This window comes from Stegodyphus dumicola, chromosome 4 (assembly GCF_044657685.1).
Source record: "Stegodyphus dumicola isolate Sdum_Otavi_A_Nest chromosome 4, ASM4465768v1".
Lineage (NCBI taxonomy): Eukaryota > Metazoa > Arthropoda > Arachnida > Araneae > Eresidae > Stegodyphus > Stegodyphus dumicola.
Genome location: NC_140771.1, coordinates 74,505,178 through 74,522,903, shown reverse-complemented (window position 1 = coordinate 74,522,903; position 17,726 = coordinate 74,505,178). Strand labels below are relative to the sequence as shown.

Sequence of the window (17,726 nt, the reverse complement as noted above, 5' to 3'; positions counted from 1 at the left end):
TATTAAATAGCTATTATTGTAAAAAAATTACCAATTACTATCTTCAAGTAAAAGTTAGATTAAGGTAACTAATTTAAAAAACAAACACCTTTAAAATAGCTCTAAAAATGCTTATCATAAATTTATAAAAGAATTTCGGGTACTTTTCCAAAAATGGTTAAAATTACATACTTTTCAGATAAAATGGATGTGCTGAAGATAGTAAGACAGTTATAAACTGATTAAATGAATAACAAATCACAAATTAAAATAAATGTATCACCTTAGCTTTGAGGTTTTCCATGCTCTTGGAGAATCCTTTAGGAACAGCCCGTTGATGGTTGCAAAGAATAGCTACGGCTCTATTTGCTCGATTGTATGCTAGCAGTTTCTCCGGTAATGACATATCCTCTGCAACAAAATTGTAAAATGTATATACATGAAAATCAGAAAAATTATATAAAAACTTGTGCTTTCTGATTTCAAAATAAAATTTAAAAAAAAATTCTTCCTTCCATTTAACAAGCTATAGAATACAAAAATGCAAATACATACATTAAATACCTATTCAAAAAGTCGTAGAATAACTTTTTAAAAAAGTATATAAACATTTTAAAATTTCAGTAACAGTATTTGAAGTTCTAAATTCAAATTTATTAACTAACAATGATCTAACAGAAATTCTGATTAAACCGCACAAACTTGTTTTTGAAATATACCAATACTTAATTCTGGAAAATATTTAAATTAAAAGTGTTGTTTTATTTTTAATAGAAACCATTTTCTCTTGTTTCCTGAAATAAGTAACTACCTACCTTTAGTCAACAGATCCAACTGCTCTTGCAACGTTTTAGATGCATTGTAGGTACGGAAGACTTTGGCAGTCAAGCCTTCCATGAGATCATTCAGGTATTTGTTCAGAATTGCAGTCTACAAGAACAAAAAATATATTAATCAAGAAATCAAGCTTATACATCAGCACAACTCTGCATTTAATATGAATTTTAAGGATGCAAACATATGATTCAACAATATCTAAATGCTATTTAAATATTCAGAGACAGAATAATTAAAAAGTGACTCAGTGAAACTTTGAACCAACTGAAAATTAAGAACATATTTGCCATAATTAGATATAGTTAGATGTAAAATTTAAAATTCTTCTCAATGAGTATGTGAACCCAAGACACTTCTAAAGCACATATGATATTTTGTAATTAGAAATAGCAAAAAATGGTGATTAAAACAGTTTGGATAACATGATAAAATTATAAAACAACAAATGCTTAATATCTCAGTAAGTTATATATTTCATTCTATATTACTTATATTTTTTCCCAAGCATTTCGATTTAAACAAATGAATCAACCATCACCAACTTATACTGTTTAGCAAACATTTAAAAAAAAAAAAAAAAAAGACACATATACAAAAACTCTTAAATTTGTACTACCTCATTTTCTTAATGTGGGGTTTTTACATATCTAACTCTATAGCCTAACACTTTCTCTCACACGTTATACGATTTAATTGTTTATTGCATGAGTGTAAATGATGAAACTCTCACCAGTTTAGTTCAAGGGAGCAAAATCAAAGTGAGATGAACAATATTAAGATGATAAATATGTATTGATATTTATTTTTATCTTGTATATATTGTATTTATCATTAAATTAGTTTTAAAAACAATCTAAGTGAGATGAATGATTTTAAATATGTATTAATGTTTATTTCTAAATAGTAAATAATGTATTTAGCATTAAATTTGTTTCGTTTTAAGATGACAAGACAAAAATGTTAAGATATCAAACCATTTATTACCATATATATTTATTAACACTAAGAGTGCAGTAATAGCTTGGGATGATTATATTGATATTATTTGCTGGAATTGGACACTTCTTTAATGTTTTAAAGAGTGATATGATACAAAGCTAGAGCTAAACTAGCTCCAATTATCCCCCAAAAAGAAATTAAGGTGTCAAAGAATTAAAAACTAAACGGGGTAAAATACATTTACAGCTTCCATGACCAGTAGCTACTAAAAATGCATGTATAATAATCTAACTTTAACAGATTCAAGCATAATAAACAACAAATAGGTTCTACAGAAGATGTCTATTACAGTGATACGTTTATATAATTATAAAATTCTGAGTACATTTGCTTTGCCATCTTAGTACAATGCTACATATTTATTTGCATATATTCTTCCAAGCCTTTTCAGAATATTATTTAGAAATTTCGAATTTATAATGCAAAATGTGCAGACAAAAAGAAAAATACTACTAACATTAATAAATTAAACTTGAAAATATAGATTACAGTAATAATATGAAAGTTTATATTATTTTTAATGTCCTATGTTCATTTAAATCTCTCTCAGAAACATTAAACACCATGTAATTTTCCTCTCTCAATTTTCATGATGTAAAATTAGTTTAAAAAAAAAAAAAAAAGGTATAAATAAGTAAGCAAATATAATAAGTTAATGAATATAGGATTTATAAAAGATTTTGAATATTTTACATAATATACAGTTGATCTATGAGTTACTTTCTTAATACACACTTCTCGCATGTTTACAGTAAAAATACTTATGTTTAGAATGAAAATTTTTAATACAAAAATATTTAACAATTGCAAAAAACATACATTTGTTATTAAATATAAATGCATTTTATCCACTTACATTCAAGCGATCAAACAAGTCATCACCAGGCTGTTTATTTTCCATGAAAAGCTTCAGATTTTTGAAAGCTCGCTTTTCAACAGGAACAGAATTTACATATCTGATGGAATCTTTACCTAAGAAGTCAAAACTGACAACATATTCTTGACCATCTTTTTCTTCATCCAAAGTAATGTGCTCAACTCGTAAAGAACAACAACCTACTGTGTCGGCAGTATCCTCATCTTTTTCATTTCCAGCTCTCAATGCAAGCTATAAAAAAACAAGTTTTTTTTTTTTTTTTTTTTTTTTTTAAATTAGAAATCTACAGCAAATTTTTGACTATGTTTTAGAGAAACAACCAACCAACAAACATTATCACAAAAATTTCTTTAAACTTATTATTATTATGGCTTAATTGTTATTTGCAAGTATGATTGATTCTGCAAAACACATGGAGGTTAAAGGAAACAACTCGCATTCCAGTTAGATGTGTGATTAATCATAAAAATCCCATACAAGCATTTAATCATACGTATAGAAACCAGATGAACTATACCTGTTCTGCTATTTCTGCCATTCATCCTCTATTGAGGCACATCCATTACTTATTACATGTTTACACAGATATGCAGTGGAAAAGATTTATGCAGATTTTAGTTCTACATTAAAGACAATAATTTGAATGATTATAAAAATTATTTCAATCAGTTTATTTTGTATATGTTTTCCCATTACATACTACTCACGTTGCTTATTTAAGCAAATATAATTAAAAATTTAAACTTTATTTAATTGCAATGCATAAAAGGAAATTAATACTTATTTTTTAACTACAACATTACAAATTGTTTCCTTTATATGTAAATATATATTTAAAAAAAAAAAATTTAATTCTGATTTAAGTTCTCAAATAACAAACATAGGTTTAAAAAAAGGGGGGGGGATTTTGGCTAATATTTAAAAATTTTTTTTTTTTTTTTAAATATTAGCCAAAATCCCCCCCCTTTTTTAAACCTATGTTTGTTATTTGAGAACTTAAATCAGAATTAGTAACAGAAATTTACAAACTGCCTAAAAGAAACTTACTTTATCTATAAAATACAGTGCAACAGCTCTCTGTCTCACTTTCATTTCTTTAGATTTAAAATCTCTTGTATATTCTGCTCTTATTCTGTCTGCATGAGCTTTCAATTTACGAGCTGTTTCATATTTCTGCCAATCTTTCTCTCCCTACATAAAGAAAACAAAATAAACCTTAATCATATCTCTCTAATGTTTCTAGCACAAAAAGCAAAAAACTTACATAAATATGCTCTTTTTTTCCCCATCATACTAACTTTTAATTTTGAGCTTGGATTCAACATGATGTACTTTGTAGACCCAAGAATATTTTCGGACCAACTGGCTAACCATGAAACCGTATTATCATGACGAACTTCTTTCCATTTGTGACCTGGAGGTGGTTCCGGAACTTTCGCTTCCCTGAAAAATTGACATGCATATTAAATACTTTGTAGAAAAGTCGAATAACATAGTATAAGAGCATGTTGCATGACTTTCTAAAAAAATTAGAATTTATTATTCGCCAACAAAGGGATCTGCCAAATTTTCATCCAATTTAAACATTTCTTAACATATTCATTGCTGGTATGATTCAACTGCTGGCTATCCCTTGTAATAAAGACTAAGTGAATTGGAAGAAACTTACTTTACTCATAATAAACTAGTCAAAAGAGTGTGCCGAATGTACCTTTTTGGGGTTAGCAACATAAGAATGATTTCCTTGCAAAACCACGTCTCTTGAGTATCTCCTACTAATTTTAGTGTACTAGTGTGAATTTTTCAGTATCATTTTTCGCACAATGGCGAGTATAATGAAAGGAGTTAATTGTCTGTTGATACCACAAATGTACTTGTAATCCAAAATATAATCTGGTTTGGTGATAGATTTGCCTTTCCAAATTTTTAGCTTAATTATTCACTTGCAGACTGAAAGATATGATGCAGAGGACAAGATATCTCATCACTAGCAATAGATGAAAATTTTTGGCAGACAAGATATGTTGTCCATAGCAATAAATATTAATAAAGTCACATAACAATTTCAGGTCAGACATTGAATACTTGCTTTGTATAACTTGGGCATTCACTTTCCCTTAACTTCATATGTATCATAACAGACTGAAGAGCAGCATATATGTTGCAAAATAAAACAAGAATCATGCTGTTTAGTTTAAAAGAAAATAGCAAGACCTACCAACAAAATTTTTCTCCTCTCACTTAAGTCAGAATACCCTTTTAAGGTCAAAGTATAAATTAGAATTAACAATTTAAATGTAATCAAGCAAGTAATTATCAATTTAATGTAATCATATGTTTCTGATATACACATTGTTGAAATGGAAACAGTATGAACTACTCTTTATAATCTCACAGTACAACAGATAGTAATTGGTAAATAGCATATATCAATACAATGCATATGCATATTTTTTTCTCTCACTGCCAGTTAGCCCTGCAGTGATAGTAAGTTAAATTTTAATTCTTCTTGATCAAACAGCTTTTACAGCTGCCAACCTTGAAATCTGAAATACAGAGGTTTCCAAATTGCATGCAGACCTCAAAATTGGCTTAAATTTATTATATAATACATGACTTCAGGTTATTGAATTATTTTTAGTACATAAAATATGAATTAAATATTCTAAATTTTATGTTCTTTGGCTAATTTCATTTTGTATAAGTTTTTATTAACCAAAGTACTTTATGACAAAAAAATTAAGAGTTAATGGAAGTTAAGTTTTGTAAAACGTTAAGTAAGATAAGTTTTGTACTGTTCTGTATAAAGATATAAAGAAAAAATTAAATGTAATTTATTAACTGATTAATCATTGTCTGAATCTTTATTACAGTACATTAAGACAATCCAAAATAATAAAAGTTAGACTGAAAATCATAAAGGTGAGAGACTGGAATTTGCATAAATGCTCTCAGCATTACAGGTTTAGCCCTGAAATTTCAAAGTTTCTCAAAATGCCATGAATAAATGGTATTTTCTTGATAATAATAATAATAACAATAAATAAATAAATAAAAACTCTCTCACTTTGTATATTGATTTTTTTTCCTTGCAATATATTTCCAACCTATATCAGACACACTAAAAGCTGGCAGCAAGTTTCATGTGTAAACGAATATGAAAGACACTTTTCTATATGGAATTTTACATTCATAACGTGAAAGGGCTAAGTGCCAATGATTTAAGCATTTTTTTCCCTCTGAAAATCAGCCATTTTTTAAAAATAACATTGTATGTTTTAAATGAATCTAAACCCAGTCTCTTTTGGATAACTGTAGTAAGTTAATAATGCATAAGTTGAATGATTATTCAAGGTAGTCTAATTAAAAATAATTAAATTTAAAAAAATTATTTTTTAGAACTACCAAGTTATCTTTTTGCAAATACTTTAGAAAAATAGTAGTCATGAATTTCATCCAAAGCCAACTAACTAAAAGCAGTAAATTGCATATAAAATCATTACCATATTTTCTTAACTAAAGGCTTAAAATTAAAAACATTGCAATTTGGTGATCTACCAAGATAATCCTTTTATTTTCCATTGTTTGGACAAAAGAACTATTGATATGTTGCTGATAAAACCAGGTTTAATGGGCAATTTCAGCAAATTAGCAGTGATTGAAAAGTCCTTACATTTTTTAAGTAGTTTTGCAAAAATAAGAATTGCTAGTTCAAAAGACACCTAGAAAAAAAGGAAAAAGCTGCTAGTTCAAGACATAGCCAAAAAAGACAATAAAAGCTGTTAGTTCAAGATACAGCTAAAAAGATGCAAAGTTTCCTTTTTAATATTAGAGAATATCTTATATTTAATCTGCAATACAAAGATATATTAAGAACTTACTTTCCAATATTGATCATTATATCTTCAGCTTCAACACGTCGTTTTAACATCCCCATTTTAGGATGCTCTCCACGTCCTCTGAATAAACCTGGAGGCTCAATTTTAAAGTTGCCAATCTTTTGCTTGTGACCATCAATTATACAGAAACCATATTTTGCAGTCAATTCTTCATTCTGTTTTTTTATTTCCTGAAATTTTTATAACATTAATTAATTAGCACAAAATAACTGAAGGCTAATTATTTTCAAATATTTTAAAATGATAATATATATATATATATATATAACATACAGCTTTTTCCTCTTTACTCATATTTTTTCTTTCTTCAGATTTTTGTTTGTAATATACATCGAAGTCTTTGAAATTACACTTCTTTAAGTCTTTAATAATCTCTCTTTCTTCAGGTGTCATGACCTAAAATAATTTAAAGACATTTTTCAAAAGAGAAATTATTTTATGAGTTAAGAATTTCAAAAAAGAGGGCATGATTTAAATTTACAGAAAAACACTTTTTCTTGAAAACTTCTTAAAAATCAAGATTGATTCTGTATACTTAAGTATTGCAGTGTTATGAAATATTTTTTACTATTTAGATATAATAAATTATACCAACTATCTGTACTATGAATCAGCAATTACATATCAATCTTCATCTTACACATCGCTTTCATTTCTTAAAAATTTACAGTTTTCTTATACCAAAGCAAACTAAAATTTTCTAAAGAATTTATGTCTTCACAACTACTACAAATTTTATTATGAAAAAGCCTACAGAGAATGCAGGCGATTTTGAAACTAAAAAAGGAGAATAAGAAATGGGATGACAAGATTATTGCAACTCATTACTTTCAAGAGAAGGATATTATCACTTTTTTAAAGAAAACATTTTAAACATTTATTGACAACAATCAAGATTGTAAATGACAATATCTTTGGAACAAACATCATTAATGATGAACAACGTTCAAGTAAGAGGCACACAAAGCTTTGTTTGTTTAACAAAGTATGAAGAATTTAAAAGCAGAACAAAAATTTTCATGATACAGAAAAATCAGATATGTGGTATGTGATATAGTTAAGAAAAGATTTAACATATTTCAAATGTGAACTGAAAAAAGAAACAACACAATTCTAAAATTGAAGTAATAAATTTTGTATTTTTTTATTCTTTTTTATTAAGGTCAATGGCAGCAATATTATTAACAAAGCAAATTCAAAATGGATAATACTTTTTGAAAAAGTTGTATAACAAATAATTCAAGTCATCAACAATAATAACAAGATTACAAAACACTAAAAAGGTAATTTTCCTAACGATGGAAATAATTATTTTGGGGAAATAAAGTATGATTTAAAAAAGTAAGACATGTTAATTTCTCAGTTTCAATCAATGAATTGTGTGTGTGTGTAGGGAAACCCCTTAAAACTTATTATTTTTAAATTGAAGCTAAAACAATATTCCTAAATCAAGCACATGAATTTATAAATGATCAGACTTTACCAACCTTCCTCCAATCTTTGAAGAAATTATTATTGAAGACATCCTTTGTGGTATATTCATGATCAAGCATTCTACCATAAAAGCCAGCTACTTCTTCAGCCAGTTCACTTAATTTCATAGGTTTGCCTGTAAAGAAAAAACAAATATATAAATAATATTTATCCTCTGGATAATCAGAACTTCAGTTTAAGAACTAGTTCAAAAAAATAAAATATGTGTGAAAAAGCACACACTTCCTTTTAATACTTAAAATTTTTCCAACATATACAGTATTGGCAAGGCAAATTATTATTATTATTTTTTGTAAAAATCATTTTTACTGCTGAACACATATGATTCAAATTCACTCGATAAGGCAGACAGAATATAAATAAATTAAAATTAGGGCTACTAAACTTAAATAATATTTAGCAGTCACACATCATCACTTAAAAGGGAAAAAAAAAAAAAAAAAAAAAAAAAAAAAAAAAAAAAAAAAGCTTTTTTTTTTTTTTTTTTCTTTTTTTTTTGTTAACAAAATATGAAGAATTTAAAAGCAGGAAAAAGATTTTCACGATACAGAAAAATTAGATATGTGGTTGATAGATTACAATATTATTAGATTATATCAGCGATAGATTACAACGCACAGTATTGCTACCATTTTTATATTTGTAATTCTTCACAGCTTAAATAGCCAATTTTTCTTTAAATTTTTTATTTTGGTACATACCTATAGAAAAGACATAAATTATTGCACATTTAAAGATATATTATAAATTTTTACAGAAAATAGAAGACTAGCTTGTAGAAATAATACACATATATATTGTAGATGTTCCAATGTTAGTTTTGCAGTCTCTTGCCTGGGCATGAATAGAAGGACATAGCGTGCTCATCAGACATATTCCTAGATTGCTAGTGGTTAAGAAAATCGTTACCAGTTAATGTGTTTTTCCAATATTTGCCTTTAGTATTTTTGTTTATGCTGTATTTTAACATTATCAGGTATTTAAGTTGCAGAGGACTTTTCAATTGCTAAACTTAACTTCTATGAGTAATAGGAATAAGTAAAAATTTAAATTGCCTTCTCTTAGTTAGCAAAACTGTAATGTAGGCAGTACTTCACTAATAATCAAAAGTCAGCTGGCTGATAACTAGTAATGCAGTTATAGACCAAGCAGGTGCCAACAAATTCACATACTTTGAAGTATTCACTTTTAAATGTTAAACAGTCGATAAATCCAATAACCCTTTATCTCTCACTATTTTTTAAATTCTCACATGGTCTTCAAAATACTATGTAAATATGTCATATTTATTAAAGATATATATCCCAACAGATCGCATAAAATACAGACAATGTGACTCATATAAATCATTCTTTGAAATTTAGAAATATAACTTACCATCATAGTAAAATTTAACATTGTCTGGAACACGTTCATATGGAGGTGGAAAGACAGGGCCATTGTGTTCAAGAGTTTTCCATTTTACACCATCTTCAAGTTTTTCTTCTTCCCACCTGAAATATTTAAAAATACAATGCAACTCGAGAATTCACACTTTCTTTTAAAAGAAGGGGAACTAAAAATAACAAAATGGTATGCTAAAAAATCTTAGTGAATTTTGATATATGCTAGAAAATTTACATTATTTTCAGCATTTACATAACAACTCTTATTGATAGAATGAAAACAATTCTTTAATTGAAATAGCTCAAAATATAAATTATATACAACACAATAAATTAGTGTGAACTTCGTTACAGAAAATTTTCTCATGTAATTTATACTCAATTTCAAAAACAAATTGTTGATTTTGATGGAAATCTCAACATTTTCAAAATATGGCTAATGAAGAATATGTAAATATATGGCAAATTACATAAATATTAGGTAAACCATACACATTGCTAAACCTTTAACTTTTAAAAATAAACAAATCTTTGCAATATATGTTTCTTACTTCCTTATATAAGTGTGGTCATAAATTATTCAGCGCATTTAACTGAAGAATAGTAAAAAGGCTCAATAACAAATCCAGTTGTATTACAAAACAAATTATGTAGCAAACAAATTATTGAAAGCATATTTACGAAAGAAATTTACAAAATTACATTAACAAAACAAATTAGTGAGTGTTTTATATTAAAATAAAAAAATTTAGTAAATGCTCATGTTATGTGCATTATTCCATTCAATATTCAAATTTTCATTATGCATTCCACAGCATTTTAAGTGTCATTATTCGAATAAAGTCTATAATTTGTTATTTAAAATTAAAAGCCACATTTAGGTATAAAAATATAGTCTTTTACCAACCTGTTATAAAAGAATCTAGAAGTGCTATACCAAGGTGACGAAGAAATCAGTTCACACAATACCATTAAATCTCTTTAAATGAGCATTACTCAAAAAACTATCTTTAAGCACCACCAATGCTGAACTTAAACAATGGAATGTGAAAATTATTATAATAATAATGCTTAAGTACTAGGAATGAATTATGAGATACCGAATATCAATGTAAGCATTGTACGTACCACTAAAACAGTCTCTATTAAACTGCTTTAGAATTCAATATTGAAGTAAAAAAAAAGTTTCTCTATAATTTGATATACAATATAAATGGATGAAAACCACATGTTAAAATTTAAAGCAAAATCAAAAAGTTAAACATAAAGCTTGAATTATTAAAAAACCCATTCAAATAATTACCAGCTTTGAAAAACTACACTCAGCACTTTATTGCTGCATACATGAAGAACAGATAAGACATTATTACTTTTAAAACATGTACATATGACCTGTTAACTAACCATTTCCAAACCTCTTGCTCTTCTTCTTTTTTTACTCTCTTTTTTGGGCTCCCAGTTTCTGCTTCTTGCTTTGGCTTTTGAGAAGGCTTTTCTTTTTTTACCTTTTTGAGAGGCTGAAATATTGAACAAATTATTTATACATTTAATTCTATGGAAAAAAATAAACCACACTGCCTAAAACTAAGTGCTTACTTACAAATTCTGCATTACACAAAATACCTTTTTTGTATCATAATCTTCATCTTCACTTTCAGCTTTCCTTTTCTTCTGAGCTTTTTCTTTTTCTGTCTTTAACTTCTTCTTCTCTTTCCTTAAAAGAATACATAAAATTCCACAAGATACATTATTTATAATTTCTTTATGCAAAGTTGCTTTTATCATTACATAATATTTTAATCATTATTATGAATAATTCTATAGCATTAAAAAAACACTAAGGTAATATCTATTTTTTGCTCTGAGTTACAGCAAATTTCAAACGCAATGCTTAAAACTGTAACTATAAAACCAAAACTTGCAAAACAAAATATGGCAGCAATAAAAGATAGAAAAATTTTATCAAGTATGTCTATTCTTTCCATGGTGTTGCATATATCTGTAAATATTTAGATCCTTTTTATTGTATTATTGTATTATTTAGTTATATATATATCTTTGATTTACACTTGCGACCACATACACCTTTTATGCGAGTATTTGTTTGTTATATGGAAGTCATTCATTTTGTTGTTCTGAGAGTGGCATTTGGAATGTAAAAATGGCTTAAGGGGACAATGGTTAGGTTAGGTTATTTAATTATGGCAAAGCCTCGAGGGCTATCTGCCTAAGGGGATGGATGCCTTCATGAAGGACTTTCTAAGGGAAACTGGCTCGTATACACGTTACACATGGGGAAAACCACAAAAACATTCATGCAGCCAGCCTGTTCGCGGGATTCGAACCTCGGACCGAACTACCAGTGTTCAGCGACTTTACCGCTCGGCCGCTTTTGGGCTTAAGGGAACATATGACATATCGACTGGCGAAATGCAACTATTTCGAGACAACAGTTATTAGGGTATAATTTTTCTCAAAACAAACTTATACTCTAGATTCTTTTTTTTTTTTTTTATTTAAAAAAGACAGATTGTAGATTATATAAAACACATAAAATATAAATTAAAAGCCTAATGTTTTTAAAAACCATATGTTTAATTTCTCTTTTTTTCCGCAATTCTTTTGTGACAGTGTGCTAGTTTGGTACACTTTTCTTAAAAAATACTGCACCAAACTTTTCCAAATGTTGCATGATGGTTAAAAACATATTACTTAAGAATAATATGCTGTATTTTACATTTTATTTAAAAAGAAAAAAATATTAAAAATAAATTAGTAAAATGTTTTGAAAATCATAGACATTTGAACAGGCTTATGAACATTTGAAACAGGAATATCGAATGAGTGAATTTATTTGTATATAAATGGCCAGCTAGCAGATAATGTATACTGCATTTCACTAAATAGAAAAACTGTGCACTAATTAAATAAAAATCTAAAAGATTTCAGATTTTATATTACGGCTAAAAGGGCATTTCTAACATTTTATGTGATATTAATTAAATATAATGTTCTTCGCAGTTAAACTATAAAAATTCAATTTAACAGCAATATCACAAAATATTTAAAAGACCACATCCTTAAAATTTCCGATGGCAATTTGCCCAGATGGACTACAGTCAAAAGTCTTTAATTCGGACACTCATAATCCGGAATGATCTATAATCCGGACCTCAAAGCTACAAACTTTCTGCACATGCGTCGAGTTGACGCATGCACGTAAGACCTTTACGGCTGCGAATATGCGTGTGTGCATGCTCAAAATACGTTTACGCATGCACGTTTAATGTATAACAGACGATATAAGCTAAGCTAAAATTATCTAATTCAGTTAATGTTGCAGATTGCGTTGTTCCTTAATCTTCAAATTGGATCTGGTTTATTATTTTTTGCAGACTGTTAGAGCAATTTTATAAAAGTAAGCTTGAACTTTCGATCATGTCAAATAGAATTTCCAATATATTTACTAATACGTAAAGGATCTACAAAGCGAAAGTATGTTTCGAAGTCCATTAAACAAAAAGTGGAAGTGCTGCAAAAAATGAATAAAGGCATATCATTTGTTTATCTAACCATTCCGAAATCTGTTTATCAATTTCACACTGCTCTGCGGCGTAGGACGACGCGGCGCGCAACGAATTGGAAGTTGATCTGTTAGCACTATCCTTATCTTCAGGGCAGATGTTTTTATTTTATTTGGCTTATAATTCCTTACTAAATGTAGTATTTTATCTCGATTTGATATGATTTAAATCAAATTCCTCGTCATTATAATTCGCCTCCGATAGCGAAGAAAGTAAAGTAAACAAATAAATATTAAGCTTTTTTATGTAAATTTTGATACCCTTTAGATCATAATTGTTCTTTATTACGGTTTCATATTTTTAATGTTATAATTTCTGCATGTCATCTTACCAGATTTAAACTGATGATCTATAATCCACATAAATCGATAATCCGGAATCGCCGAAGTCCCGACGAGTCCGGATTAACGACTTTTGACTGTATTAATTTTGTTTTGGCATTTTGCATTGATTCACTACTAGCATTGTTTCACTTTTCAAATTGTTGCCACATACTATTATCGCCCTGTATTATATTTAAAGAAATTGAATAGTGAAGAATCTGCATAAATGTATGCATGTTTCTCACATTCTGACAAAACTACAGTACCTAGAGCAATCCTCCTGCGAATATGAGCCCAAATTGAAATTGGTTTTATTATTGATTTTATATTTTGTAAAATTTTAACAGGGTTTGTAGCACATTTTAGTTAAAAAAATAAGCACCTGTCCAATTACAACTGTATAAATATTCACACATATGCTCATAATATAAGCATACTAATCATAATGAACATGAATATGAACTGACCATGCAAAATGAGAATGTAAATTATTAAAACATTTGATAGAAATTCAAACATGAGTAGTAATGGGCGAGAGCAAAAGAATACGGACTGTAGTGGTTTGACCAATAGAACGACATACACCTATCTGTACTCCTGGGCACCAAAGGTTATGTTAATGCAGAGAGAGGGCAAAAAGCTATTTCTGGGAGTATGATTCACCATCAGACGTTCCAAATAAGGAAGTTGTTTATTTAGCTTTGTTATGGGGGGAAATGTGCATTCCTTTAAAAAAAAAAAACACTAAAAGCAAAAAATAAGCACTTAAAATAATGTGCTTTAGAGAAAAAATAAGCACCTAAAAGAGCTTTTATATTTTATTTTCAAACATTAGGACTTATACACATTTGTGAGGACCGCTATGAACCCTGTTTAACAAATTTTTGATTAACAAACTCAAGGATTTCAAAGCAAGCAATGGCAATGCTGTACAGAAAAAACATTTTTATCTCCAGTGCGTGAGGCAGTGTATCAGAAATTCTAAAGATATATTCATTTCAAAATTATTTCGCGTTATTGCTCTTGAACTGAATTTTATGGTTTAGGTGCGAAGAACATGATATTTAATAAATAAAGGTAAAACACAAAATGTTAAAAAAAGGCCCTTTTGGACATAATTTTAAATCTTTTTTTTTTCTTCCATACAATGATGCCATTCCTCGCTTTGAAATCATCGAATTTGTTAATAAAAAATTCTTTAGTATTTGTCAAATTATGAAATGGATAATAATGAAATTTTAAATTTGGGCTTCCAGATGCCCATATTCGAATGGAGGACTCTATTATTCAAAATTGGATGGCTCTAGGTACAGTTGTTTTTCCACAGTGCGAGAAACATATATACTAGATTCATTCAGATTCTTCGTTATTTAATTAAATATAATGCAGGGTTCTAATATTTGCTGGCAACAATTTGAAAAGTGAAACAATATTTATATTGAATCAATTCAAATTAATAAATAGCCCTTTTATGCAAATTCACTTTGGGCTAAAAAAAGGTAATGAAATTTAACAACTATCCTGTATCCCGACATTCTCTACAATTAAACAACAAAACATTCCATTCGTTAAGTATAATAAAATCAAGATTTTAAATAATATTTAAATTTACATAATCCATTAGCTTAATAAAAAAATTATTATTGAGGCCTAAATTATCTTATTTAGTTTATTCAAAATTTGATCATTTTTAGTTTTAATTCAACACACTAAAATAATTTTAACTGATCTAACAAAAAATAAATAAATAAAATTGAATGGGAAAAATTTGCATGATTTATTTACACCAACATGTTTATATACATTAAAGAGATTGCTATTAATACATAAAATTTTAATTACCTTAAAGCAAGAGGTTCATCATCCGAGTCATCAGCTTCCCTTTTCACAGTTTTTCTTTCAAATGAATCTTCTGGTTCCTTTTTTATAGGTTTTGCTGTATGGGAATCTTCACTTTTTTTCTCTGGTTTTGTCACTTTCAATGGCTTACGGTTAGCCTATGAATTTGCATACGAGAACATATATAATAATAGTTTTTAAAAAATTTATAAATTAATAAAAATCCAACACACAATTACATTTTATAAGGTTCATATACAAAGTATGACAAAGTTAAATGAATGGCATCATAGAATGTGGATATGCTATACAGGGAACAAAAGCATGGAAAAGATATGTCTGAGCATATCTGAATATGGAACAGGAATAGGCATTACAGTTTCCTGTTCATAAAACTCAAATATGGAAAACTGCAGTACAGAAGACTCCCGATTATCCGCGTCTGCCGCACAATTTTTTTTTTTTACAAGTGTAAAGCAAAGAAAATAAAAATTTTCACAAAGCTGAGTGAAACGTTAAACTTGCTAACACCGTGCTTATTTATAGCAACAACATCCCAGGCCTTCTCGGAACCTTCCCCTCTGATGAGTAAGCGCTTTCTTACTCACCCTTGCAGTGCCCGCTCCACCACACTCTCACGTCTTAATCTTACTGACCCGTCCACTTCCTCCCACTCACCAATGTTAGTTTAAGCCTGATAGTGTTTGCGAACCGGTCGGAGTTAATTTCTTATCTTTTATTGTGTTTAGTGCTTGCGCATTTTGGTTATGTGTTTCTCGTTACCGATTTAAAATGTCAGGAAAACAAAAGAAGGTTGTGTTGACGATTGCACAAAAACTAGAATTAATTTCCAAAGTAGCAAACGGCACTACAAGGCAGCAGATGGAATTGGATTACGGAATTGCGGAAACAACAGTGTGTGACATTCTAAAGCAAAAAGACAAACTGGTGAACTAAATCATTAGCAATGATTTAGTTTAAAGTAATTAGGATTGTAAGCTAATTTTTATTAATTTAATGTATGTGCTTATTTATATTTTAAGTAGTGTTTTTTAATTTAATTATATTTTAATTAAATGATAGCTATTTTGTGAATTATATGTTTGTAGGAATTTGGTATACGTTTCAGTGGAAGTAAACGTGCATGGCAATAATTTAAATATTTGACACTAAGTATTTGTAACCATTTTTAATGTTTGTGGTATAAATTCGTTGGTGACGTTTATAATATAATAGATAATTTAGACGTAAAAGTTTTTGGATATTTTATTTATTTTATACGTGGAAATGTTCATCCTTGGAAAGGGTATATACTTTTTCGCGATCAGGTAATTTCATATATACGCTTTTTACCGAGTTTAAAGATTCACAAAATTTTCCTGCATTTTCGTGCAAATTTTTGTAATTTATGAGAAAATAGCAGTGTAGATGGATAAAGTTAAGAGTGTGTGCAATGCCATTTTTGTGCAATTCTGGGATGTTTTTTTAAGTAAAAATAAGTCTATGTGTACATGGTTTATGTGTATATGCGATTCTGAAAAACGCGGCAAGGAGTTTGAGATTCTGCACTTTTTCCCAATTTGGCAGTTAATATTTGTCATGATTAAGCAGTTTTGTTCCATAAAATTTCTAGCATAAGTGTAATTCGGATAGCAGATTGTTGGAAAAAGTGTTCAGTAAATAAAAAGAAAAAAAACATCTTCACCAGCAAAAAAAAAAAAAAAAAAAAAAAAAAAAAAAAAGAGGGTTGCTGTAGCAGAGTTGGTCGCCAAATGTTCGCCAAAAAATCGCCAAGTTACCATAATTCAAAGATTAACCATCGATTTAATAAATTTTTTTTGGGGGGGGGGTTAAAATTAAAGGCTAAGTGCAGAATCGTCCACTTATTTGCTTGGCGCTTTTTAAAAGAGTAAGAAGAATTGGATTTTTGTCAATTTTCCTTGACTTTTTAAGTGAAAATAGGTCGATGTGTACATGGATACAGAGTTTGTGCAATTCTTAAAAACGCGCCAAGCAGTTGGTGCTTCTGCACTTTCCACAAATTAAGTTTGAATGCCAAAATATGCTCATCACCCAACCCTACCACACAAAACATGCCCTTCGTCCCTGTTCAGAACCAATGGTTTAAACACTTTCAGGATGGATAGGATTTCACTGAAGACACTGCTGGAAGTATTAGGTCTACGGCTCCTTGAACTGATGAAAACATAAAAAAATGGTGATGTTATTCACCCAGAACAACAATGAATGCTTACATATACAAGGATATCAAATTTATAGCAAGGATTAAATGTGAAACCAAATTATGATGGGCCATGATAAAGCCCAGTCATATTCAACCCTCAACTTAAAACAATTCATGACAGTAGAAGAGTTCTAGATCTCTGTCGCCCATTGCACCTTGCTCTAGGAGACTTCTTGTACTGACAATGCATACCCATACATCTATTCCATTAATGGTTTGATTTATTTGATTATCGAAAAGGGTTCAGGTCAAACAACTAATATTC

General features: G+C 28.7%; 1 protein-coding gene across 1 annotated transcript in view; it reads right to left on the bottom strand.

The window, feature by feature from the left end:
- The window catches only part of Top1 (DNA topoisomerase 1), a 42,668-nt gene that overhangs the window by 9,862 nt on the left and 15,080 nt on the right, over positions 1–17,726 (bottom strand). The window contains exons 4-15 of the mRNA XM_085815094.1: positions 15,220–15,374; positions 11,094–11,184; positions 10,875–10,987; positions 9,463–9,578; positions 8,079–8,200; positions 6,865–6,987; positions 6,574–6,761; positions 3,991–4,135; positions 3,740–3,883; positions 2,672–2,923; positions 795–909; positions 263–390 (exon numbers count right to left, since the gene is read on the bottom strand). Of these exons, the coding sequence (XP_085671220.1) occupies positions 263–390; positions 795–909; positions 2,672–2,923; positions 3,740–3,883; positions 3,991–4,135; positions 6,574–6,761; positions 6,865–6,987; positions 8,079–8,200; positions 9,463–9,578; positions 10,875–10,987; positions 11,094–11,184; positions 15,220–15,374 (1,692 nt within the window). The remainder of the gene's footprint in view (positions 1–262; positions 391–794; positions 910–2,671; positions 2,924–3,739; positions 3,884–3,990; positions 4,136–6,573; positions 6,762–6,864; positions 6,988–8,078; positions 8,201–9,462; positions 9,579–10,874; positions 10,988–11,093; positions 11,185–15,219; positions 15,375–17,726) is intronic.